The 27068-nt window shown below is 28.1% G+C and overlaps 1 protein-coding gene across 4 annotated transcripts in view; it reads left to right on the forward strand.

Annotated features, from left to right (window-relative positions):
* Positions 1-315: 315 nt before the first annotated feature.
* The window catches only part of LOC107441665 (band 7 protein AGAP004871), a 68697-nt gene continuing 41944 nt past the window's right edge, over positions 316-27068 (forward strand). Inside the window, exons 1-3 of one of the 4 annotated variants that reach the window (XM_021148361.3) lie at positions 316-622; positions 6706-6795; positions 22843-23304. In XM_021148361.3, the coding sequence (XP_021004020.1) occupies positions 23154-23304 (151 nt within the window). In that variant the 5' untranslated portion in view covers positions 316-622; positions 6706-6795; positions 22843-23153. Of the gene's footprint in view, positions 623-715; positions 925-6705; positions 6796-11964; positions 12340-22842; positions 23305-27068 lie in introns of those variants that run through there. The other 3 variants (XM_071177766.1, XM_021148369.3, XM_021148363.3) reach the window with 3 other exon arrangements.

Raw genomic sequence — 27068 nt, forward strand, 5'->3', positions numbered from 1 at the left:
AATTATAATATAGCAGATTATTTTAATAGTTATAAGACTATTTTTTATAATTGAAAAATAAGAAAATATAGTCTTGCTTGTAATTACCCAGTCAGAAATTTTTTTTTAAATGGGCACTGGTGTCCCAAGTATGTCTAGGGGTAAATCACTTTACTGTTAATAATTAAGTTAAGAACGCACACATAAATTTTAATTCATTCTGAATGAACTATAACTTCCTCATCCTACATTCTTTTCTAGGTCATTTTATTTAATTATTCATTTATTTATTTAGTTTTTGTAATCATTATCCATTTCGATAGTTACAATATCATCGTTCGCAACCATTTCTCTTTTAAAACTTCGCGCTCCAGTACAACGGTTACACTTTGTAGCAAATAACTCGAGCTGCATCAAAATTAATTATGCTTACGTTTTATAATACCCCCTCTAACTATTCTAACCCTGGTTATTACTGGATACATCTTAGACAAGATGGCAGCACAATCCCCATTGTTAAATTTCAGCAAATGTTCTGTCTACATCATCTCTCTTGTCTCTTGATGTAGAGAACCCACGTGATTATCGATCCATGCTTACTCCAGGACTTCAGAGGACATGGACGTTCGTCAGGACGAGAGAGGTAAGTTCTCCATCCCCTATTTCAACATTCCTTCACTCAAAAACGTTCCATTTTTTCATCAAATATACACTTTACATTTTCTTTTTTCACGAGGAACCATATTTCCATAGCACGCCATTCCGAAGTGATTGGATTATTATTATTTTTTCAATCCCTGTTGCATCGTCTTGAGTAGAGAAGATGGTTTTCCAAACATGACTGATGTGGCAAGTTATTCTCTTCCTATCTTGGAATGGTCTGTGCTGGAAATGATGTAGCACATTGTTTATGATTGTCGTCCGATCCATTCGTTTAATGCAGTGGTATGATTTGATCAATGAAATTAAAGTTGTTTACTTTTTTCTATTCAACAGTACTTATGTTGCTCACTTTTCGCGATATTTAAGTTGTTTACTTTTTTCGATGCAATATGATTTAAATTATTTTTAATCAATTCAGTTTGCTTTACGCAAAAGATTAAATATGAATAGAATAGACTATCGTCAAGACTATAAATAAAGTCTTGATGACAATTAAGTTTCTTTTTTAATCTAGAAATAAAATCTGCTTTGTTTATGATTGTCGTCCGATCCATTTGTTTAATGCAGTGGTATGCTTTAATGAAATAAAATTAAAGTTGTTTACTTTTTTCTATTCAACAGTATTTATGTTGCTCACTTTTCGTGATACTTAAGTTGCTTACTTTTTTTCGATGCAATATGATTTGAATTATTTTTAATCTATTCAGTTTGCTTTACGCAAAAGATTAAATATGAATAGAATAGACTATTCGTCAAGACTATAAATAAAGTCTTGATGATAATTAAATTTCTTTTTCGAATCTAGAAATAAAATCTGCTTTTTAAGTATAGTTGTACACACATAATTATAACACCTAAGTTTTGAAATGTCTTTGGAAATTCATACACTGAAACCATCTCAAAACAATCTATTCGGCGTTGAAACAATAGGATGTTTTATGCAATAAAATGTTAAATCAAATGTTCCAGTAGTACCATGAATTGTGCAATCAAATTGAACATTAATAATTTTCATTATAAATACGGATCAAACCGTCATTGAAGTTGAAGCAAACTGATACAGCATTTTGGTTCAAGAAGCTCCAATTTTTTTACAATAAAAGAACTATACAAAACATATCATTTCTGCTGAATTACAAGATTACGCATGGTAATCGATGTAAGAATCGAAATTTTAACAGAAAAGGATCTCGTAATAAAATAATAAGACTAGCTACGTTATTTCCGTGTTAGTACGAATAGCGGTTTTAAGTCAAGAAAGATAATCCAAACATTGTAACTTGAGAATGATTTATATTTGCTACACATTTTCCGTTTTCCTTTGTAGTCCTTCCTATGTATTTACTTCCTTCCTTTCTAATCCATACGAAATTAAGGAATTCTATCTTTCTCATTGGCTAAATATGTATAGAAATAAAAAAATTTTATTACTTAGCAAATAACAAATCAGCGTATCCTATGATGAGTTTATGCTCTAAAGTGCAGAATAAAAAATAACTTTAGATTCAATGACTGAATTTATACAAAGTTGCAATGTTTTTGGTTAGAAGGACTAACCTTAAAATGCTGATTAATTTTCGTTACAACAAACAATTTGAACATTCACTGAACAAAAATATATTATTTCGACGGCTTTGGGTTTTCAACCTTAAAAATATGGTTAATAGCTGCAATCTGGAAAATATAGTCTCCATTGTTTAGTCAGGAATGAGGCATGATCCAAATCTTAATATCCGAATTTCGTTCAAATGTTTCAGAAAATTAAAGGATTTCTTACACAATTATAAAACTCGTGTTTTCAATATCGTGTTATCGAAACATTTTTAACATTTGCTTATTTTATTATTATTTTTAATAATTATTAGAATATAAATGCAAAATAAATAAATGTTATTTAAACTGAAATAGTTAAAATTACAAGTTTTTATTGCATTATAAGCAGTGTACCTTTAAATCTGAAAATTTTAAATCCAAAATATGCTCAAAATTTGAAGACTAGTTTCTGAGCTGTAAAATTGCAAAAGAAACGTTTATTGAAAATAAACAAAGACGAAGAAAAAAAATCCAATCATTTGTGTTTTTAACAAATTTCCACTTGTTTAATGTTTCTTGTGAATGTATGATAAATGTATTCTATAATTAAAAACAAATAAGCAAATAGCATTAAGAGATGTTGAAAGTTTCGAAATATTAAATAAAATTAATTATTTTCTTTCATAATAAAAAACATTCATTCCCTTCTCCCTCCTCGATTTTTATTTAGAAATTAAATAATATATTGTAGTTCTATGAAAGCTATTGTCTTGATTTTTCAGAATCTATTGATATATTTATTAGCTTTTGAAGGTCAACAAATTATTGTAAAAGAGTATGGCATCTCCTAAAAATAACTTTTTGCTCAACAGCAATAAAAATGCATTTTTTTTTGTTTATAAAGAACACTATAAATTTTATAGCTCATAAACTGTAGTATGCAATAAACTTTTATGTCAAATCCTGTGTTATATATATCACGGCATAAGAGTTGCGATAGACGGGGGTGTTCCAGATTTATGGTACAAATGCATAAAAGAGATGTGAATCGTAATCTGAAATCGTTTGAGTAAAACTCCATAATACATAGCTTACTAGGTTTAAATCAATATACTGCTTGTTTTGGATGTTTTTTAAATATGTAACCATGAAATATATATGATATATCAATATAATTAATTATTACATATGATAAAAATATGATAAAAAATATGATAAGAAAGTCAAATATCACCTAGCTTATTTGCAAATATAAAAAAGCTTTTGGAACGCTGTATCAAATTTTTATAAGCCATAAAATTAAGATACATAACATGATTTCGTGTTTTTAGTGACCAAGAAATCGATTATTCCTTCCATATTTAGAGCAATAAGATGTTAAAAATGAAATATTTAATTGGTTGCTTTCCTGCAGTACAATCGGGTACCTCCAAGTTTGTCATTTTATAAAAACAATTTATACTAGTACGCGAATGAGTTTACAGCGTAGAGATTTTTATACTTTTTGTTTCGAAATTCGTGTACAGAATATAATAATATTACATAACACTAATATATTTAATCATAAATAATATCATCAAACCTGTGATCAAAAAATTTATTAATTATTGCAGATTTGTGATTAATTGTTTCAAAATACTTTAAAACATTACAATTATTTTTAAAAAGTTTATTTGCGTATTACAATGTATAAAAGTTCTATTCATAAATACATACATTCAATTCATATAACATTTAATAGCTTACATAATGCTAATATATTTTATCATAAATAGCGTCATCAAACCTGTGGCTAAAAATTTGTATGAATGACTGATGATGTGTGAATAACTATTTAAAGCACTTTAAAATAGTAACACTATTTTAAAAAAAATCAATAGTGTTATACAAAGTATAAAAGCTCAGGAAAGTTCAACTTAAGCTTTATATTTATAATAGAAACATATAACATTTAATGGCTTCCATAATTTTAATATATTTTATCATAAATAACGTCATCAGATATGATATATTTTATCATAAATTTCGCTGAAAACTTGAATAAATGACTAATCGGGCATGAATATCTGTTTTGAAGCACTTCAAAACACTAATTTCAAAAAATTTCACTTGTATTATGCAAAGCAAAAAATTTAAAAACATAAAAGTTCATGTAAATTCCACTTAAATTTTATATTCTTAGCCAAAACTAATAACATTTATTAGTTTACTTTTTTCAAATATATCTTGTCAAACATGTGGCCAAAAATTTGAACAAATGGCTAATGTTTGAGAAACTATTCTAAAGCATTTTAAAACAATAACACTATTAAAAAAATACGCTAGCGTAATTCAAAGCATAAAAAATAAAAACATAAATGCTCATGTAAGTTTGACTTAAACTTTATATGAAAAATCAAAACAGAAAGATGGATACGTTAGAACAAAAATATTAACACTTCTAACGAGAGAGAAGTAATTAATTTTAATTTAATATAAAGCATATAAATCTCTGAAAATTTATGAGCGAAGTATAATATGAGTAACAATAATTTAGAATTTCTGAGCATTTTTTAGTCCTCTTGAGAAACTTATCACAATATGTAAAACAATAAAACAAAAATATAACTATTTAAATTTGCATATAATATATCATCGATATTTTACTGGACTATGAAAGGTAATTCTCGATGAGGTACAGGAGTTAGTGATTTGCTAGAAGTTTTAAAAAAAAATTCCGGTGGTTAAAAGAAAAAAACATAAACTTTAACTTTCACTAGTGACGATTAGTTATAAAACTTACGCAAGCACTTTTCTTAGACGCAATAACAGATTTTATCATTTTGAAATCCATCTTAATAAAATCCAACAGATAAAGATGTCTAGCGTAACTTTTTCAAAACTTGACAGATTTGATTTTTATTAAGATTGATTATTCAAATTTCTTATTAAGAAATATAAAAATGTATCCTAATAACAGGTCTTTAAATAAACAAACACTTCTTTACATCATAAAAAAGAAATTTGAGAAATTCAGAAGTTTGCTTAATTTATTATCTTATTTCTAATTGCTTCACATTGAATCTTGTTTTTTCGTTATTTGTGAACGGCAAACGAAGTTGCTGAATCTGAAACTTTAAATTAAACGTTGAGTCCCATTAGCCGTCGTTGGATCCCATAATCCGATCAGGGCGTTGGGCCCAGTCTAACAGGTCGTGAGTTCGATCCCTGCCCTAAATAGTGACTGGTGCATGTCCTATGGTTCAAGGGATAGAGCTTTCGCCTTCCAATGAGGAGAACCGGGTTGGAATCCCACTCGATTCGAATTCCGCATCCGGCTTGCATCGACCACAGTGCTGACGTGAAATATCCTCAGTGGTAGGCGGATCATGGGTTAGAGTCCCCTTGCCGTCAGGCTAACCGTGGGAGGCTCTCGTGGTCTTCCTCTTCCCTTCCCGCAAATGTGGGTTAGCTCCATAAAAAAGTTCTCCAANCCAATACTTGATCCAGAGTTCCCTTGTCTTCTGGATTGCGTTCAAAATTACAAGGCTACGGAGTTGAACATGAGCAGCCGTAAACCCATAATATTGGGTCGACTGTTCAACGACGGTTATAAAATAAAATACCACTGGGGGTACTGAATTGGAAATTGATAATTTTCTTCTTCAGGTTAAAATTACTATCTGTGGATGAATAAATGGATGTATGAATGGGTCCGCAGTGCAAACGGGCTGTGACGTCCGTGTGACTGAAGTCGTATTCTCGGTCATAGATGGAGCCATTGAAAAACAGGAAACGCACCCTTTGCCTTAAATTTGCTTGGTTTCATCAGGCTGGCTTGTTGGTATTTGGCAAGTGGCATTAGAAACAGCAACACATATGTTTTTCCAATTATAAATATTTTTTGGCTGATTAAATTTTTGTTTAAAAAAAATTAGTGATCTAAACTATAATGATTTTAGTTTTAATAAGCATTTAAATTTTTTTTTGCTGATCTAGGGATGAAAGCTTTAGCTTATTCAGATTTCCCTCATTATATTGAGACTTACTCAAATTTATTATCTATAACCCGGTAAGACAAATAAATAAAAATTTTAAAATATAAAGTTGTAATGTAAAGATTTATTTATGATGAAAATAATAAATATATTTTTTACTACCTGCTAAAATAATAGAATAAAAGTTTTTAAATTGGAAATTTTTGATGTTTTTAATGAGTTTCTTCATTACAAATTAGATGAAGCAATTAGAATTTTTCAAAAAACATGTAACATGTTATTTCTATAAACTACTGAGAAGATTTTACTTATAAAAGAATAAGTTATCATTCTTTTTAAAAGACGGCAATTGTTTAAAGGAAGTTTAACTTCGAACTCCTACCAATTTTTGATATTTTTCTGCAATATTTTTTCTTACTTAAAAACTCCTGACGATTAAAAAAAAAAAATAATATGGTAAATTTTTAAACGAAATTTGCATTGAACTGTTATTAATGTATTTCTGTTCTTATAAATGTTCTCTTTAGCAATATTTTTTTCTTCTAAATTTCAGATGAGACGAAGTACGAGAAGGAGTTGCTTAACAAGAGTGACTCGAATCACTTCAAACAAGATTTGCAAGATATTATTGGACTCGGAGATTGTAAGAATTTCCTCTTCTCCCACTTTGACTTCCTTTTACACAGCTGGTTTTCATCATTCTAATATGTCAGACAAATAAATTTTTAAATATTTTTTATTTTCTTTACTCAAGAGACCGACGTTATTTTCCTAATATTTTTAAAAATTCGGAGGAAAGAGAATTATCAATGCCTTTCAAAGGCAATATCATCATAGCGAAATTTGAAATTGAGGAAAATAATTTTTTAAGTCGAGGCTAAGTATTAATTTACTTAAAACGCCTGTTAATTTTAAGCCTGTTTGTTTATCCTTCTTTTTATTATTTAGCTAAGTAGAACACACACATTATTATAGCTAAGTAGAACATACACATTATTATAGCTAAGTAAAACACACACATTATTATAGCCAAGTAGAACACACACATTATTATAGGTAAGTAGAACACACACATTATTATAGCTGAGTAGAACACACCCATTATTATAGCTAAGTAGAACACACACCTATTTTTACGCATAAGAAGGATTCGCCCCTGTTCTCTTCGCTCATCAACCCCCGAGGTTGTTTCTCATTCCCCATTGAAGATCAAAAGGAAAGAGCGGTTTATATCCATTTTTTACAAAAATTATGATTGAATTGCCATCTGTTGTATTGTGAAGATCATTAAGTCTTGCCAAATAAATAACATGGAAAATTGCCTCTCCTCCCGAGAGTTATTAGACAGTGAAGATAAGCCGTGCTGAGGACAAACAAATCCTTCCCATGATTAAATTCGTTTTTCTTCAGAATGAGTTTTCATGTGCGTAAATCGTTCTTCACCCTTGATCTTCTTAAAAGCTTTTTATTCTTAAAATTCGTTAAAAAAGGATCATTTTGTTTAAAATATATATAATTGTTACAGTTTCATGTAAGTACATTTCGTTTAATATGTAATATTAACGAAATGGAAGGCTAGATGGATTAGAAAAATAATCAGCTGTACTTGGAGCAAAATTTAAACTTTGGTCTGCAGAATATGCGCCGCATTAAGAGGTAGTAAATGTGAAGTAATTTTACTCGTTAACAAAATACATGATATAATAATCTTAAAATAGTTAACATTGGAAACAGTTTTTATCTGTCTTCTGTCACTATAATTTCAAAAGTTTCAATATAACCGGTGAAGATCTGATCTATTTTATTTCTTATTTAGTTATTTTTTATTTAGTTATTTTTTATTTAATTATTCTTTATTTCTTTATTTCGACATCAATTAAAGAGCGAGTTTATAAAATGAAAATCACGAGATTCACGTAATTTTTCTTCTCCGTGACAATTAAATATTATTTAAAGAAAAATGGCATATAAATAATTAAAATTGATATAACTTTCGTACAAATAAGAATTTCGAAAAAAAAAACTCTCGTTAAATTCATAATTAAAAAGTTTATAAATATGTCAACACATCAAATATTAACTCAGTTGTTGCAATTTAACTCTACTTATTGTTTTTGCAATTTTAACTCAGTGCAGCGGACAGTAGATCGACCAACAAGGTGTTTTTTACTGCAAATTTAACAGTTGATAATTCTCGAAACAATAATCGAATAGCAATGTTTTTTTATTTCACTGAACTCTTCATATATTTTTCTACTAACCATCGTAATTTTAACTTTCTAAATCTAATAGATTTTGAGAAGCAAAAGAAAATGTAACAAAAAGCAAAACAAATTAGAACAAAATCTCACTTAAAAATTGTAATAGCTTTCGATTTTGTTTGTTATCTTGCAAACAAGTTTAGCAATTAATAATAACTAATTATCGAATGTTAATTTTTTTTTTATTTCATCCCTAATCTCTGTACACTTTTCTATGAGCCTTCTAAATTTTAAGTTTCTGATTCTTATAGTTCTTGCACATCCAAACAAAATGTTACGCTAAGTTTAACACCCAAAACAAAAGCTGCCATCACAATTTTTTAATATCAAGAGAAATTCAGTCACGAGTCTAATGATTAGTTGTTGTACATTAGATGTTGGAATAATCCCTCTTCAGAATAGACCCTAAATAATAATATCATGCCCTAAACAATTTTTTTTCTACAGATAGTATAAAAAAACGTTATTAAAATTAAATTATGGAGAATTCATCCTGTAGGTTTTCTCAATTGGAGATTAACTTAAAACATAGAAGAGAAGAGAAGAACTTATCAAATGTAACTTACATAAAATGTAACTTGCATAACTCTGGATGCGGAAAATCTAGAGGTTTCAATTTTATTAAAAAGAATATTTTTGTTAGAATTGGATTTCGTTACAAATTTTTTTCTTACAGATTGTTCATTATATGTAATTATATTTTTTGGAGTTAATTTTAGATTCTTTTCTTCCCAAAATAGTATTGTTTTCACAATTCTTACTGAATCTTCATTATTTTCAATTAATCATATTTTATATTTTTAGCCTACTATGTAAAAAATTCCGGATCAAATTATGGTATACAGTATCAGCACTTCGGGTGCATCATCCGTATAACCAATTTTACCATAAAATCCATTTTGACGTAAAATATTATACCGTAAACTTTACAGTAATATTAAATTAGAGTGATTTAGGTATTTTAAGGTAAATATTACTGTAAAAATTACTGTAAAAATTACTGTGAATCAGAATTTTTTTCCGCAACATATTCCGGTGAAAAAGGATTTTACAATAAGAAATACCGGCACCGTAATTTGATCCGGAATTTTTTACAATAATTAATTACAAAGTAAAAATTAACAGTAATAATTAAGTATTTTGCAATGTACGGTATTATTAAGATAACTGATTCTTTGCTGTGATGGCTAAGAGCAGACATGGAACTATTGAAAAGTTTGGTGATCTTAAGTAGACATAAAGCCACAGAGAGTTAAATGACTAAGCGTTGTTTTTATTAAAAATGCAAATGCATTTCAATTATACAACATTATGAATTTTCGAACCAAGACCAACAATATTTTTTGATGTTTGCTCTACAACTTTATAAGAGTGTTGAACAAAAAAAAAAGAAAGAAAAATAAGAAAAAAACGATTCGTTCGACATAAATTCTACTGCAAGTCTATTCGACATGGATTTTACAGATCCAGTATCAAGTGGCTATATGGTCGTGTTTTTAAAATGAATATAAAAATGTAACGAATATAATTAAGTTAAAATCGTAATTTTGAATTTATTGTAAGATCGATAATGTTAAGCTACTTAGTATATTTAGGACTTATCTTCAAAAGAAGTCTATTTTTAAAAGATGGATATAAAAGCACTTATACTTATGATATCTAAACCTTTCAATGTATTTGGTTCACCCAATTTTTTAATTTCTCACCGATATTATTAAAGATTAACTCACCTTTTTTTTAATAAAATTAGTATCATTTTATAGGAAAACTATTTTATACGTTTGAACTACCCATATCTATGAACTACCCATATCTATGAACTACCCATATCCATATCTGCCTACCCATATATAATTACGAAGTATTTAGACTTTTTTCTTAACTTCAAGCAAAAATTGTTTCTAAAAACAAATAACAGAAATTGAAGCGGGAGGGCTCAGAGGAACCTGGTTCGAGTACCGACTAGGGCTGATCAATTTATATACTTCTACCGGTTCGCACTGACTCTAGTAATGCAGATGTAAAACATCCCAATCGAGAGACACATCATGTGTTCAAATCCCCTTGTCAGGCTAACTGTAGTCGGTTTTCGTGGGTTTCCTCTCCGCATAACACAAAGGCAACTTAGATTTGTCAAAATGTGTTATCAAAGACTAGTTTGCTCATATGCTTGATCCAGAAGTTTCTTTGTGCTCTGGGTTGGGTCCAAAATTGTAATGCTACGACATTGAAAATTAGCATTGGTAAATACAATATGAATGGGCTGTTAAACGCGATAAATAGTTAAAATAAACTGTAACTGAAGTTATTGCAATAATAACTTCATTTTAAAAAAACACTACATGGAACAATGCCTGTAACAGAGGCTGTATGTTAAAAATTAAGAAAAAAAAACTGAATAAGTGGGTTTTCTAACAAGATGATTCCTTTTAACTACACGTAGAAAGTAATTCTGGTAAAATTATTGTACTCTATGGTAATGACATTCTGGTTAAATAAAAATCATAATTTTGACAACAAAAAAACTAAAATATGATATTAAAACCTTTCATTTGATAATTTTTCAGTTCTGGTTTTCAAAATTATAGTCCTCATAAACACACATTTAGTAAAAAATGCAAAATTGAAAAGTAAATTTACCCGAATAATGACTTCTCTATCATATCATGATAAAATTACCAATTTTAACAACATCTACCAGTTTATATCACACATTTCGGAACCATATTTTTCGTGAATTTGATCAAAATCATTGCCAAAGCACTTCGGTGAAAATAACCGATATTTTTGATGCTTCCATAGAGCTAGAAACACGGCAAATTTTACCACATTCTGGTGATTTCGACCATATTTTCTCTCTCGGTATAATTAATGATTATTCAAGCTATTAACGCAATCGTTAGATAAAAACAATAAAAATTTAAAATATTACTATTGCACAGCTTTGTAAAGTATCCAACTTGACAAATTAAAATAAATCGAAATTTTCCTAGTTGGTTTCAAATTTTAAAACTTTAAATCAGCAAAATTTTAAAAATTTTTATTCAATTTCCACAAAAAGATATCGTGTTACTAAAAAAAAATACTTTCCAGCAACAATACAAAGTTATTCTTAAAAGACATTTTCTTGGAAAATCTCATTAAAGTTGGTGACATTTGAAAAGCTTCTACTACATTGTTATAGGGGAACGCTGACCTTTCTTACCTGATGAAAAAGAGAATGTTCGTAAGACAATAGCTCTCTTTTCTGGCTAAAAATAGAATTCTTCCGCATTGTGAGGCGGAGGAGCAAACGAAAGAAAGATCGAAAGAACAAACGAAAACTTTTCTCCTACTCCATTAATGATGGCTGACGGCACACACACAAAAAAAGGGAAACCTAGTTGACTCACTCTTGGGTTTTCTCTGTTTACAAAAATAGCCCCCAAAACAAGCATAACATTCGAACTCTTGCGTCACAAAAACATAAAGAACTAGAACAAAAAAAAACTAGAAAAACACTGAAAAAATCCTAGTTGCTTTAGGTTGGCGACAATTTTCTTCGATTTTTTGTTCCATTGTTCTTAACACGATTGGGTAACAATCAGTAAGACATCTTTCGTAACAACTGGCAACACGCTGGATTTGAGATTAATTAAAAGTTGAGTTGAGTTGGTGTTAAGATAATTTATTCATACTGGCGTCTGGTGAAGATGAGAAACCCCATCGAATAGTGATAGAATCTAAATACTTGCCAACACCTAAGACTGGACACATTGAAAAACGTAATATAGGCATGCAACCGGACTCAATTCGCGAAGAGCTTAAACCAAAAATTGGGGTAGAGATATCTCCTGGTGTACCATTATTACAGGATCCCCCTGGAATTTTTGTGACACAGGCACAATACAGAGCCTGGAATTCTGGGTACGACTCTCAGTATAGTGGTAGGTACATTTATTACCATTTAAAACTTTTAACTAGCTCGAAACTTAACAATTTTCTTTTGCTAAGAGTTCAAACTAAACAACAATAATTATTTACTGATCGTTGATTAAATCAAAAGCAAATAAGCTGTAACTTCAAAGTATCTTATGTTAACAATTAGCAACATATGTTATTATGCCTTATCCTGGGGGGATTTACCTTACTTGGGTAAAATCAAGTCACACAACCCTGAAAAACCTACAACTTAGAAAAAAAACTGCAAAACGTTTTCTTCTTTTGCTTTTCCTGATAATCACTATTTGATTTCTTTTTCGAATTTATTATTAAAAACGTATGTAGCGCAGTATAGCCGCGTTCAGCTGCCCTGACATTACACTTTACATTCTACGGAACTAAGCATACTAACACATCGTTGTTCCCATACATGAATTTGACGTTACTTAACAGTATTTTATTAGATTTATAGATAGACATGTACTAATATTTTGCTTACTTATTTCTTAAAATAAAATAATTTGGTTAAACGAATTTGATATAACAGAAAGATGTGTATATGCGTAGATTTGACGTAACCTGATAAACTAGCTGAATAAGTTCCCAATTTTTACAAAAAATAATTAAATTTTTAAAATTTATTTTAGAGTTAGCTTAAAAAGTCTGTTTTATTATTTTTTTTAACTTCCCTGTATTTTAGATAATAATGGTAATTTTAAGAAGTTCAAATATTTAAGAATTACATAATTATATTATTTTACAATATATTTATATTTTTCATAAATTTTATAATTATAAGGCATCGTGAATAATTTATAAATATGATTTAACGTTTAAATATTCTAATTTGAATTTTAACGACGACAGAAAAGTGAAATTTTCAAGGAAATTATTTTTATTTAAATATTCATATTAAGTTTTATTTTCATCAAATATTGTTTCTAAAGTTATTATATCGCCTATCTTTTGTACATCTTTGCCTGTTTCGCACTTTAATTAGTTAATGTACTAACTAACTAAAATTATTATGTTTTACTAAAATTTTTTGATCCGTACAGTCATTTTAACAAAAATTTATTTGTATGATTTAATTCAGTGTGATATGCAGTTTAATTTCTAACTACTATCGATAGTAATATACTTGTTAATGTTAATTATTTTTTTAAGAAATTTTAAGCATTTATGTAATTTCGAAATATTGTTAATTTATTTAAAAAATGTAATTTGTTTTGTTTTTTAAATTTTTATTAACGAAATTTTTTTATCAAAATCTAATTTAAACCAATTTTACACATGAAATAAACTACATTTTCTAAAAGGCCTGGTGATAAGATTTTTTAAAGATGGAATCATTCATTTTAAAAAAATCCGTGCCATGATTGGATTTCTTGTGTTTTATTCTAAGATAAAAGAAAAATGGCACTATTATAGGATCTATTATATGTCGGTTCATTTTACATGTTTGTCACGAGATCTTAAAATTTATATAAAAAGTTATTTATAAAAAATTAATTTTTCCAATTTTTTTCTTCTTTTTTTTTATTTCAGTAACATTTGAGACTAAACTCTCTCATTGTATAATTCTTTTTCTCCCCGCCCCCTTAGGTGAAATTAAATTAGACAGTAGTGGTCAAAAGTTATTCTAACAAATATATAAAAGTATTACAATGAAATACATTCATGAAATACAATGAATTCAACTCCGAAACAATCGATTTAACTTTATCTAAAAATCGTTTTGTGATAAAAATTCGACACAGTCATTTGAATTATGTTCGACATCGCCATATAAATATCATCTTAACTTTAATTTAAAATAAAACAGTTTTTAATTAAATGTACAAAAGTTATTAATTATTATTATATTATACTATAATAATATATAATCCTTATATTATACTATTATACTATAAAATTATGTTGTAAAAGCTATTATAATTAAAATAGAAAGTTTTCAATTGAATTTTTTTTTCACTGTCTGACAGACAATTTAGAATACTTATTTTATTTTTAGCAGTTATTAATGGTCAGTAAAACTTCAGGAAGAAAATAAATATAGCTATTTTATTTAGAACAAAAAGAAGAAGAAAATAACTAAAATCATAATTTAAATAATATCGAATCGAAAAAAAATCTGTGATTAAATTTTGCAGCGGAATGTTCCAAGATCGTAAGCGTTCGTAAAATATGCGTTTTTATTTGTCCTTTGAGTATTTTTATTTTAAACTTGTTTAATGTATTTTTTTTATTATTACATTTTGCTAAATTTTGAAATTTTTACATATATTTTAGTTTCAAAGTTTACGTTCGAAAAAAGAATTTTTAAGAAAAAAAAAAGTTGGAACTCCAAATTGAATTGTAAAAAAAAAAATTATTTAAATTTTCGTAAAATAATTTAATAGCACTGTATACTTAGGTCTCTAATTAATCAAAGCATTTTAATTTTAATTCAATGTTAGTTTCTTTTGGAAAATTATTTTAAAACCTCGTCTTGCTAGGTTTTTTTTCTTTCCCCTTTAAATTGAAAAGAAAGATATCCTTCTTAGTTAAAAATACTCGAATTAATTTTGATTCCATTAATTTTCATACAGATTCAATCCTGAAATAATTTTAACTCTAATTTACTGCCTTTTCAGCTTTTATTAAAAAAAAAAATTCATATAACATAAAATAATTTTTCCTCAGAAACCATTTAAACAGTCATTCATTTTATAATGCACAGATGGCGCCATGTAAGATTAGGATATGCTTTGTTTCTAATCCTTTAATTTTTCTTTTTAGTAAAATTATTTTTGTTCTCAATCTCTGCTCTTAAAATTAAATCCCATCATTTCAAAAAATAAACAAATAAATGAAGAAAAAAAATAGCTGAGTTCTGGATAGTCAACAATTCATTATTTTAAAAGAATAGTTTCATTTTTACACCACTTGTAAAACCTCTATTAAAAAAAATCGTTTGGAGCTAAATAATTTAATTTTTATGAAAACAAGCGTATTGATTAAAATGTTTGCAATAAAGAGATATTTTATTTTAATTTATTTTTTATTCCTTACTTATTCATTTGTCTGGGTTTATTGATAAACTATTAATTTATTACCTATAATATAAACTGATAATTTATTAATTGCTTTTAATCCTTCCACCGAAGAATTTAATATTAAAGTTATAAAAAATTATTTCAGTAAAAAACAAACTAAATCAAGAAATTTCCCCATATACACTATCTCTCACGACTCTATACGTGAATCACACGCAGTGGCCAGTGGGTCTTGAGAATGAGTGCCTTGATTTGATCGTTCCATTTTTTATTTTCGCTGATTTTTGCAGCTTTGTAGACGCCTTATGTTTAATGACCAACACTCCTCAAGATATGCTAAGAAACAAAAATATTTTAAATATAGAGGCAAAGAAAATGGGGCATATTATCAACCAAAATAAAACTACAGTTTTGAAAATTTATCCTTAACAATTAAATTACTCTTAGAAAATAGCAAACTGAAGAAGGTAAACAGTTTAACCTATCTTGGAAGTATTATTGCATAACAACAAGGGAGGAACCGATGAAAACATGCTAAACAGATTAAACAAAACCCGGAGCAGTTACGCTATTTTCAATTTCTGGAAAAACAAAAATATAACAAATTCAACAAAAATTAGAATTTTCAATACTAATGCTAAATCTGTCCTACTCTATGGATCTGAGAGAATAAAATATCACGGAAAAAATTCAAGTATTTATTAACAACAACTTAAGAAGAATCTTACGTATCAAGCGTTGCCATAAAATGCATAACGCAGAAATCCTTAGGATAGCAAAACAAAAACCAATTGAACTGGAAACTAAAAAAACGTAAATGGAAATGAATTGGTCATGTTCTACGTTAACCTGAAAGATTTAAAGTAAAAAAAATTTATATTAACCCCCGGGGCAATGGAAAAAGAGGAAGACCTGAAAATGCTTGGAGCAGGACGATAATAAGTGAATTGAAAACAATAGGAAGCTGTGATAGAAGCCCTATGCTTCAATTCGAAGGGAACAATGTGATTATTTGAAGTATTTGTGTTCGATTGAAAGCTGATTAAATTATCAAAAGATGTAAAAAAAATTTAAAAAAAATTATAGAAATTATGTAGTTGTAGCTTATGAATTAGCATTAGTTATATCTTATATGATTCCGAAGATTTATATATGTATACTCATAATTTTTATTTTTTTAATTTCATTGAAAGTGGCGACAATTAACGCATGTTAAATATGCCATTAATTTTCCCTCTAAAAATAAATATTTGCAATTTTCTGTTCGATTTAAATCAAATGTCCATTTACTTTAGTTACAAAATTATAAAGTCTGTATTTTGAGTTAATAGTTTGATAAAACCAATGACAAACTCGATCATTTATTCATCCCTTCTATTAAGTAAATTTGATATGTATCTGATTTTAAAAAATTTATAAGTTTTTTTTTTAACTAAAACTCAATTATTTTATTATCAATTTGTATCTGATACTCTCAAAATTGGTACTTACGCATCTATAATCATACCTTATTCCCCCTCCCCCACAAAAAAAACGAATAAAAGATCAACATAAGCAAATAAATTTCAAAATATGAACCTCTAATTTTTGAGCAAAACGTTCGAATTTGTTTTACTTAAATTATACATTACTGCATATATTTATTTATAATAAATTATTCAACCACCGTCTGGTGTTTCGTGCTCAACCTATTTCATGCTCCAGCCTTGGTATCAACCTGTACCCAATCCAGATAATCAATTCTTCTGAACTGGAAATTGCTTTTTAAAAAATATCAAAATATTATTGTTGATTTTTTATATTTTTGGAAACACCATTAAAAATTTAATCCATACTTTGTTGGGAAGAAATGCCTGTAGGAAGTGTAAATATTTGTTTTCAATGCCACTTTAATCATAAAAAATAAAATTATTTTTAATTGTCATTGGAAAAAAGATTAATTAGAAATGCTCTAATTTCGCCTTTACGCAATGATACAGAAAATAATGCATTCATAGATATTGATTTAATGAATGAAAAGGTTGTAGTTTTTTTTGTAAGTTCGCATAACAATTGTTTTCAGCATTACTTTTCTTTTAATTTAGCAAAAAGTGTCGCGTTAAACACGAAAATTATTGAATATTGATTTGATTGATTGTATTTGATCATGGACTTTTGAACTTCTGTATTGTTGGGGAAAGCAAAATAATTTTGCTATTAATTTTTACACTTAAGTGTGACACTTGGTAATTACGTTAATAAATAGATTACACTGAGGAAAATTTTATTTATATTTTTTTTTAAATTATTTTTATGTTGCGAGAGATTTTTTAGGATGCTTTGGTAATGCTGATTTTAAATCTGTAATCGGTAATCTGCAATCTTCATTTCCAAGCTACAGTTCTTTTTTTAAAAAAAAAATTATTTTTAATCCATCTTTTGTCAAAATTGACAAATTTAAAAACGCAATATATAACAAGGGATTGCAGAAATGTTGATACAAACTTGTAGGGAAGTTAACGCACATCAACAGGATTAAAAATGCATCGGAACCCATGTCCTAGAGATAATATGGAAGGGACCGTAGCGGCGTATGACGGCATTTGCTAGCATCGGTTTCTATGCAATTTTACTTTTAATGATGTGCATTTATGCTACCCCTTGTTAGATGTAACGTTTTTAAAACTTGTACATTTTGAAAAAAAATTGACTTAAATATTATTTATTATAAACAAATCTATAACTTTAGAAACAGATTTCAGATTTAAAATCCTAACTCCGAAATTTGGCACGATCATGTATTTGTATAAATGCAACAAAAAATTTGTTCCCCATTGTTATTTTTCATTTTCTCTTGCACTTGTAATCAATTTTATATAAAGTTAACATAATCCCCAGGATTACTACAACCATTTTTTATTTCTTGATTATGAACAGATTATTCCATCCGAATTAAAGTGTATATAATTGAAAAATCTGTAAATGTATGGCGCTTTTGCACACACGGAGAAAAAAATTCAGGGAACATCACCTTACTTGCATGCCAAAAAACATTTTTGGTGAAAGAAACCACAATTTTAGGAATTAAACCGAAATATACGGTAAGCCATTCATATGGTAATTTTACTGTTCGCTGTTGCTACGGTTTAATGAAAATTCTGTTTTTTCAAAATTATAGTTCCTATTGCAATATATTTAGTAACAAATACAAACCTCAAAAGTAAATGTAACCAAATATATAGTTTTAATACCATGCCCTAAAGTATCACGATAAAACTTCCAAAATGATATTCAGAACTATTAATCATTTTACCATTTATTTGATAATTTTAACTTTTTGATGTCTTTGCCTTATAGAAGGGTTACCTATAGTAACAATTACCATATAGAAGGATTTTAATTTGTTTACGCTTTTACGGTTTATTTAAAATAGCAATTTATTTAAATGATTGATGGGAGTTAGATGGCTGTTAACTATTTCCTATTCCAATATAATTTTTCAATTGTAACAAGTGTTTAAGGGACAAAAATAATGGCTTCAAATGTCTATGTTTTGAAAATATTAAACTCAAGTATATTATACTATGGTGACTGTTTTATCCATGTTCTATGAGGTAGTGGGATTTATTTATTTATTTACGTACACATATGGGTTTCTTTGTAAATACAAAAACGACTTAAGAACTTTTTTTCACTTTGAAAAACAGATAGCACAATTTTAAGAAAGACAGCAAGAATATACATCGAACGTCATACCGGGATTCGAACCCACTGCAGAGAGGTTACCGAAATATCAATAGGTCTCCATCACCGGGGTTTGTTGTCCCTCAGCCAAACACTCAGCAGCGTAGTGATACTCCAGGAGTTAACTTGTCTTCTGGATAGGGTTCAAAATTACAAGGCTACGGGAGTGAACAATGATAGCCGTAAACCCAAAATTGGGTCTGCAGTTCAATGACGGTTGCAAAATGAAATATCTTACAGCTGTTTTTCTCATTTTAATGCTATCTGTTCTGAAATTTAACAAGAGACAGGCAATTACTTGCATTTAGCGCATGATATGTATCTAAACAAAATTTATTTACTTTTTTATTGTTAAACATCCATGATTATGCTTTAATTCAAAACCGCTACCTCCATTTTAAATAGCACCTGGCTAAAAGATGATATAGGTATAAAAGGACATATTTGCCGACTTTTGTAATGAGCTCACAAGCCTGCGTATCTGTGCTTACCAATAAGTAAATAAATGCATACATCTAGAGTTACGTTGAGATTTGAACTCGCTACTACGTTTCCATTTTAGGATGTTGGGACAGTTATAACGTAGTAATTTTATTTACCTTGATGTAGTATTTATTTAGAAACAATTAAGATACTGATTTATTTCAATCTTGCCCTGGCATTTGTACATTTACAAATGCATTTTTTTTAAATAATTTTAAATTTTGATAGGATGTTAACTTACAACTTACAAAAGGAAAAAAATAACCGACGAGAAACAAAGTTAGCAAGAGTTTGCTAAGCAAAATATAGGTTATCAAATTCTTTTTTTATTTTATAACTGTCGTTGAACAGGCGGCCGAATTTTCAATTTACAACTACCAATGCTCAGCTCCGTATCCTTGTAATTTTAAACCCAATTCAGAAGACAATGGAACTCATGGATCAAGTATTGGGGGAAATTTGCTTCGGTGGAAGACTTTTTGAGGGAACTAACCAGCATTTACTTTTCATGAAAAGGAAAACCACGAAGACCTCCCACGATTAGCCTGACGGCAAGGAAACTCTAACCTATGATCCGTCTACCACTGTGGATATTTTACGTCAGCGCTGTGGTCGGTGCGAGCCGGGTGCGAAATTCGAATCAACCTGAACGCTCTATACCTTGATCCGCCCAGGTTATGAAATAGAAAATTTTTACGTTAAGATTACCGAATTCTGTTAAAACTACCATTTCATCGCATTTACAGCATGGTAATAAAAACGATATTCTGTTGTTTATTTTACGAAAAAAAATTATTACCAAAACGCTCCATTAAATATTACCTTGTTCTTATATTCTCATAGATCCAGAAATACAATAAATTTGACCATATTCTGGTAGTTTAGACCTCACTTTTTGTTTCAAAGACTCCGTAGCTTTGCAATTTTGAACCCAATCCAGAAGACAAGGGAACTCTTGGATCAAGTATTGAGAGTAATTTGCCTTCGTGGAGGACTTTTCGCTGAAACTAATCTGCTTTAGCGTTACATAGAGAGAGAAACCACGAAAACCTTCTACAGTAAACCTGACGACAATAGGACTGTAAGCCATGATCCGTCTACCAATGAGGATATTTTATGTCAGCTTTGTGGCCGATTCGAGCCGGATGCGGAATTCATATCAATCAGATATTGCTGGGATTCGAACCCGGTTCACCTTATAGAAAGGCGAACGGCATAGGAAGGCGAAAGAGCCCTGGCCAGGATCAAAATATGTTAGGGAAGGAGTGTATTCTGAATAAATCATTACCAACGAATTTCGACCCCCACGGGCTAGAGGGTTCGCCGATGTTGTATTCTGATACTTTTTTCAGATTTTGCATGTAATCGCTAACGGTGGGGAAAATATGAATGCCAGTTTGCACAACATTTTGCAAGACAAAACTTACTCGCCTGCCTTAAATATTTGGTCATCAATGGCGAGCTGGTGTACTCTGTCGTAGCGGAGAATACTAAGAAAGGATGATAAATAATTTTTATCGGTAAATACCTTAAAATTATACAGCAAATTAAATATTTTAAACTGTACTTTCAAAAATCTAATTTTTTTTTATGTGAGAAAACTGGGACATGCTATTGTCTGGGCAATAAAAATGCATCGACCATAAATTGGAATTGATTTTATAACGTCACATTTTTATGCATTAGAAAGTATAACTATTCCTGAAATATATTTGTACCAAATAAACACATAAAAAGAAATTTAAGTTTCATTTTAATTTCTAAAAATCCCTAAACTCTGTTTTTAATTTATGCACAAAACTATCCAACGAATTAAAATTTCTAATTTTTACGTATACGATGTTAAACTACCCAAACAAAACAAAAGAAATAAAACACATCGAGTTATAAATGCCTCAAAATAAAATTCTAATAGCGACAAAATCCTTATTGAGATGATAATTTAGGAGACATAAAAACGTAAAACTAAATTTAATGATGCTATTATTCCGATTATATTCAAGATTTCCTTTCGTAGAAGTTCTTTTCGAGATTTGTTACATTAATCTTTTAACGTTATGAGATCACGTCTTAATTTTATCATGCTATGCAAGCTTATTTCGCATTACCATAGTTACATTTTTACGTGGATTCTCCAAAATTGTTGTATAATTTTGCATCAGAATCAGTAAAAATTTTATTTACGGTGCTGTAAACTTATCGAAATCATCAAATACGTTCAATACATAGAGAAAATTCCAGAATAATGAAAAGAGAAGAAGAATATTATTAAAATGAAAAACATAATAAATAAAATGAAAAAGAATTTTTAAAGATTAAAATGTTTTAATAAAATCAGAAAAAAAAATTCTAATCTCTTCATCAGGTGAAATTTAGAAAGTACTCCTTTTAGTGAATACAATCGTGTGAGCTAATGAAGAAATTATATATTTTCCCCCTGAATTTGATTAAATTTTTTTGAATTTTTTTCAAATTTTATTTATAATGATATTTTATTTGAATAATTTTCTTCATATATATATAAACGAGCCTTTCATAAAAATAAAAAATTTTCGATATACTATAAAAAATATTTTTATTTTTTAGCAAAAAAAAACTATATTTTACTGACGAGCCAAACCAAACGAGTAAACTACTACTCTGGTACTACTTCTACTCTTTACCTTTTCATTTTATTTTATTCGTTTTCAAAATCAATACTCCCTTCATGAAGGATTTAGAATAACATAAATTTTCACATCCATCACCAGAACTATAACTAACTCAAATTTAAATAAAACTATAATCATAAATGCTATGAAAATTTTGACGCTTGTACTACAGGAATAGTAAACCATGGTTACAGTTTTACATTAGTTCAGAAACGATATTATTTTCAACCGATTTCTTAAAATTCTCTAAAATGTGTAATTTAACAACTTATTTTTGTGCTAGTGATCAAAATTGCAAACAAACTTTTAGCAATAAACTTCAGTGATGTAAAAATAAATAGAAGATTTGTTTATCAGTTTTTTTACATATTTATGCTTTTAAGATATAACTGAAAAAGTATTTTTCCCTATAAATTTTTTTTTATGATTTAATGAAAAATATTCATATTGGCTTTTTTTAATTTTATTTTTTCACATTTCATTCTTATTCAGATTTCTATTAAAGAATAATCTAAAGTTAAGGAATTTTAAATTTTAGTAATCATTCGCTTAAAACTTATTTGTAATTAATCAAACCAGACAACTCTCGTAAAAAAATGATTTTTTTTTTCAGATCTGAAATAGCGACCTAAAAATAAACACCCCATCTTTTACTTTTGCTAGTAAGTTTATGTCGTTATATTTTAGCATCGCACAATACTGCCAGAAGAATAATAAACCTCGCTAATTAATTCCTCCAATCTACGTCACAACCACCTCTTTGGAAAAAAAAACTGTACTCGGAGATATCGTCTGCAAGTTTTTCAGTGTTGTTGGCGATGTTTTTGGCGTTCGTCAGCTCGGTCGCTAGACGTCGAAGTTCCAGAGGAGCGTTTGGAAGTTGTTTTTTTTACGTGATGTGTGGTCAAAAGTAAATGTTTTTGAATGTACGAGAATAGTGAAAGATCCCGCCATCCCTCCGCATCCCTCAATGTCCCTCAACAGCAGTTCTATAATTCAAGAATGATGGAAATGGAAGAAGGAGATGTGCGGTCTAAGATCGCAGCCAAACAGAGAACAGGCTACAACGTTATGGGCAAGTATTTATAACTTTTTATATATAGGGTCAAATAATCCCTTACTTTTAAATTGTAGCTTTGATTTTTGTTGTTACGTTTATATTAGGGATATACAAAAAAAACTTATGTTTCCCCGATGTAGAAAATTTAAACAAGTTTTTTTACAAGTTCCTGTTCTGCAAGAATTTTATTTTAGTCATCTTTAAAATTTAAAATAATATATGCAACTGCTAAAACGTAACATCTTAGATTAGATTTATAGTTAGAATTTAAAACAACTAAGTGAAGGAAATTATTTACTTCCAATATAGAATATTAATGTTTTTTTTTATTATTTTGAAAAACAAAAGTCATTAGCTTACTTTGATAAAAATATTATTGAAATACACCATTACAAAATCTTTTGATAGAAACCAAAGTAACTGACATTCAGAAAAAGATTTTGAAAATGTAGCAAAATCGTTTACTCAAAACAATTATGTTGAAAAGGAAATTATAAAATTCGACATAACTATTTATATATCAAGAAGGTTACATTTTTAAAAAACGTCATTATTAAAATTATTTACACAAAACAAATTATTATTTTTATTGTTTTATTGAGATAAGGGACTTTTTTATGTCAATTTAGAAAACTTTTACTACAGCAGTTTTGTGTAGGAATTTTAAAATATATTTTTAAGACTATTGTAATTCTCTAATACTAAAATACAAATTATTTTCAACAATTATCAATGTAAGAAAAATTCTCGAAATGTCGAAATTATTTTTCTAATTGCGTAAAAAATAATTTTCAAAATGTTCTTAATCCTTTGATGCATTTGGAACACCGGTGTACCTTTTATACATTTTTCATGAAGTTCTAATTACAAGCAAAATTATACTTTGTTATTTTCCAATTATGAAAAAAAACAGTCTGATAGTTACTAAAAGCTTGTTAGATAATCAGAATTATACTCGTACTAAACTATAAAATCCAAATAAAGTAGATTGAAATTTTTTTTAAAATTCATATTCCAAATTGGTTTTGTCGATTAAAGAAATTTCATTGATGAATAACTGTTTCTTTTAGGTCTAAATAACTGCAAATTAGTGCAAATTATTGTTTGAAAGTAAGCCATGTTGGGAATATTTTCCTTTAACGCTGGAAAAGACACCGGTATTTCATGCTGTATTTCATAATCATAAATTATTAAAATACTAACTATAGTATTTTTCACTTTTTTTAACCTATATCAGTACAAAATATTAAAAAAATTATGAAAAGTATGCTTAATCAAAATTCTGCGACAAGGGGTTCACTTACAAACTGTTACCATAAAATAAATTGTATCACAATTTGTTGAATTCTCCTTCTTGCTAATTTTCTTCCTATATTACTATTAAAAAGTGAAAAATAAGACAATTTTTTAAAGAAAACAGTTGAAAATATTTTCCGAATTACCAATTTTAATATTTTGCTATTGAATAAATTAATGATGATACATAGAATAGCTTTGACGTATTTCTACAGAAAACGTTATTTTAAAGTTTGCTCTAGGTTATATGGCATTTCATTTATCAACTACGAATATTTTGCTTACCAATTTATTATTAATTATACTGCGTTGTTAGGGGAAATATTACTTAAAATCGACATGAAATAGATAAGAAAAAAAATATAAAAAAACTATTTCCTTAATAATAATAATTAATATATTTTGCTATTTTTCCCAGTTGAAACATGGCGATTTTGTATTTTCATAACGAAGGAAAAGTGAGTCTTACGTAAAAAATAATCATATTTTATCAATTAATTTTGCAGTTTTATATAGAGTTTCTTGCTATTAGTCGCTTTGTGAAGTTTTTATAACCTTGTTTACTTTGTGTATAAAAACTTTCAAGGTATAATTTTCTTAATGGAATGCCTGCAAGTGGCGTAGCGACGTAGTATCTCGATCCTGATTGGTTGTTAAAATGTGGCATATGTTTATGCTAACAACTGTTTAGTTCTTTTTATTCTATTCCGAGCTAGCCAAGCCCGTCAAGTATCAATTTTCTTAAATGATACATTCTTGGACATGAATTCTTTAACAAAGATTTCAATTCCGTCGCTATATATTTCTTATTTGACACAAAGACAAGGATGAAGAAATGTAGAACATAAACAAACTAATCATGTATCGAAGTTGCCAGGTTACACAAAACAAAAATATATCGCGGTTACAATTATATACATAAACAAATAGTAAATCTAAGTTAAGTGAAAGACATAGAAGAGAAATAATTATATTTCATAAAATTTGATGTGTGATACGGCACTTTTTTAATTAACTTCGCGTTAATTGACATTATAGCTGATGTAGAGAAACTTAACTCAACTTTAACTCTCCTCATAGTTCACATATGTGGGTATCCGTGATCTTCTTCAGAGAGTGCAAGTACCCATTTAAAATATATGATAATTTTATGATGAAAATTAATGAAAAATTATTTTTTTTCTTTTTTATCTTTTTGCTTTACGTAAATATCGAAGTGCCTGATGTGGGAATTTTTAAATAAAATTGAAATATATCAGCATTTTTTTTAAAACATATATTATCTTTTTTTCCGTTATTACTACTTACTTGCAAATTTTTTCAGGTATAAGAAATTATAGTTGTTCAAATTTAAATACATTTTCAATTTCTATATAAGAGCTAATCATCAAGTTGAAAATGCAGTTATAAATGCAAGAGGTCAAAATGCTTAAGCAAGACGTAAACTGAAAGCTCTTCCTTAAACAATTAAGGAAAGTTCTTTCTTTCTGTTTACTTTGCCTTGGCTTTTTAAATTAGTTAAGCTCTTTTCTATAAATTTCAAAAGATACGTAATTTCCTTGCAAACTTATTTAAACATCATTTTACTATGTTAAAATTTATTGGAATTTTAAACTCAATTTATATAAATACCATAATTTATCTAAATACAAATTGAAAATAATTAGCTATAAAATTAAAAAAATTTATTTGTTACTCTAATAGTGTTTTAAGTTTTAAAAATGTAATACTAATAAATCCACTTCTATTCTTTCTTAAAGATTAAGAAGCATTTAAAGCGCACCATTTTTAATTCAACGAGACGATTAACAACGTAGTAAAGACGCTTTAAATCTGTAAAACAATTACAAATAAAATTTTTGTCTATGTAAATTAATGTTAATTTTTTGAATAATTTTATTATGAATTATAATATTTCATTTTTGGTTATTCCATTTTTCGATTATGCGTATGTTTTACATTCAGATGATGAAATATTAGTTTAATAAAAATATTTTTTATAATCTTCAACTCAATCAACAAAGTAATTCAAAGTATAATACACCTAAACTGCTATTTATCATGACGAATTATTAAATTATTTTACGAATTTAAGTTTTTAAAAGTTGCACAATTTAAAAGTTTTATAGTATTTATCGCGTTCGATATTACCTTGTTTAATCACACTGATTTAAATTACGCATATTTGACAGCTTTTAGATCAGATACTTTGGTCAATGTTGCTCTTATTTAAAGATAACAATTTCTTTAAAAAATAAGCAGTAGTATTTTTTTTTAAATAATTAGTTTTTAAAAAAAAAGTGATTTTAAAAAGAAAATTTGCTTTTCCTCAAAAGTAGTACATTAAAGCGTGTTATTTTTAAGGCATTTTATTACAAAAAAAAATTTTGTTTTGAGCATCGAAGCATTTCAGTTGAAAAAGCTGTGTTTCCTTTCGTTGAAGAGTCGTTTGAGTTCCGTGAATTGTTTTATGTCTTTCATAT

This window comes from Parasteatoda tepidariorum, chromosome 2 (genome assembly GCF_043381705.1).
Source record: "Parasteatoda tepidariorum isolate YZ-2023 chromosome 2, CAS_Ptep_4.0, whole genome shotgun sequence".
Classification (NCBI taxonomy): Eukaryota; Metazoa; Arthropoda; class Arachnida; order Araneae; family Theridiidae; genus Parasteatoda; species Parasteatoda tepidariorum.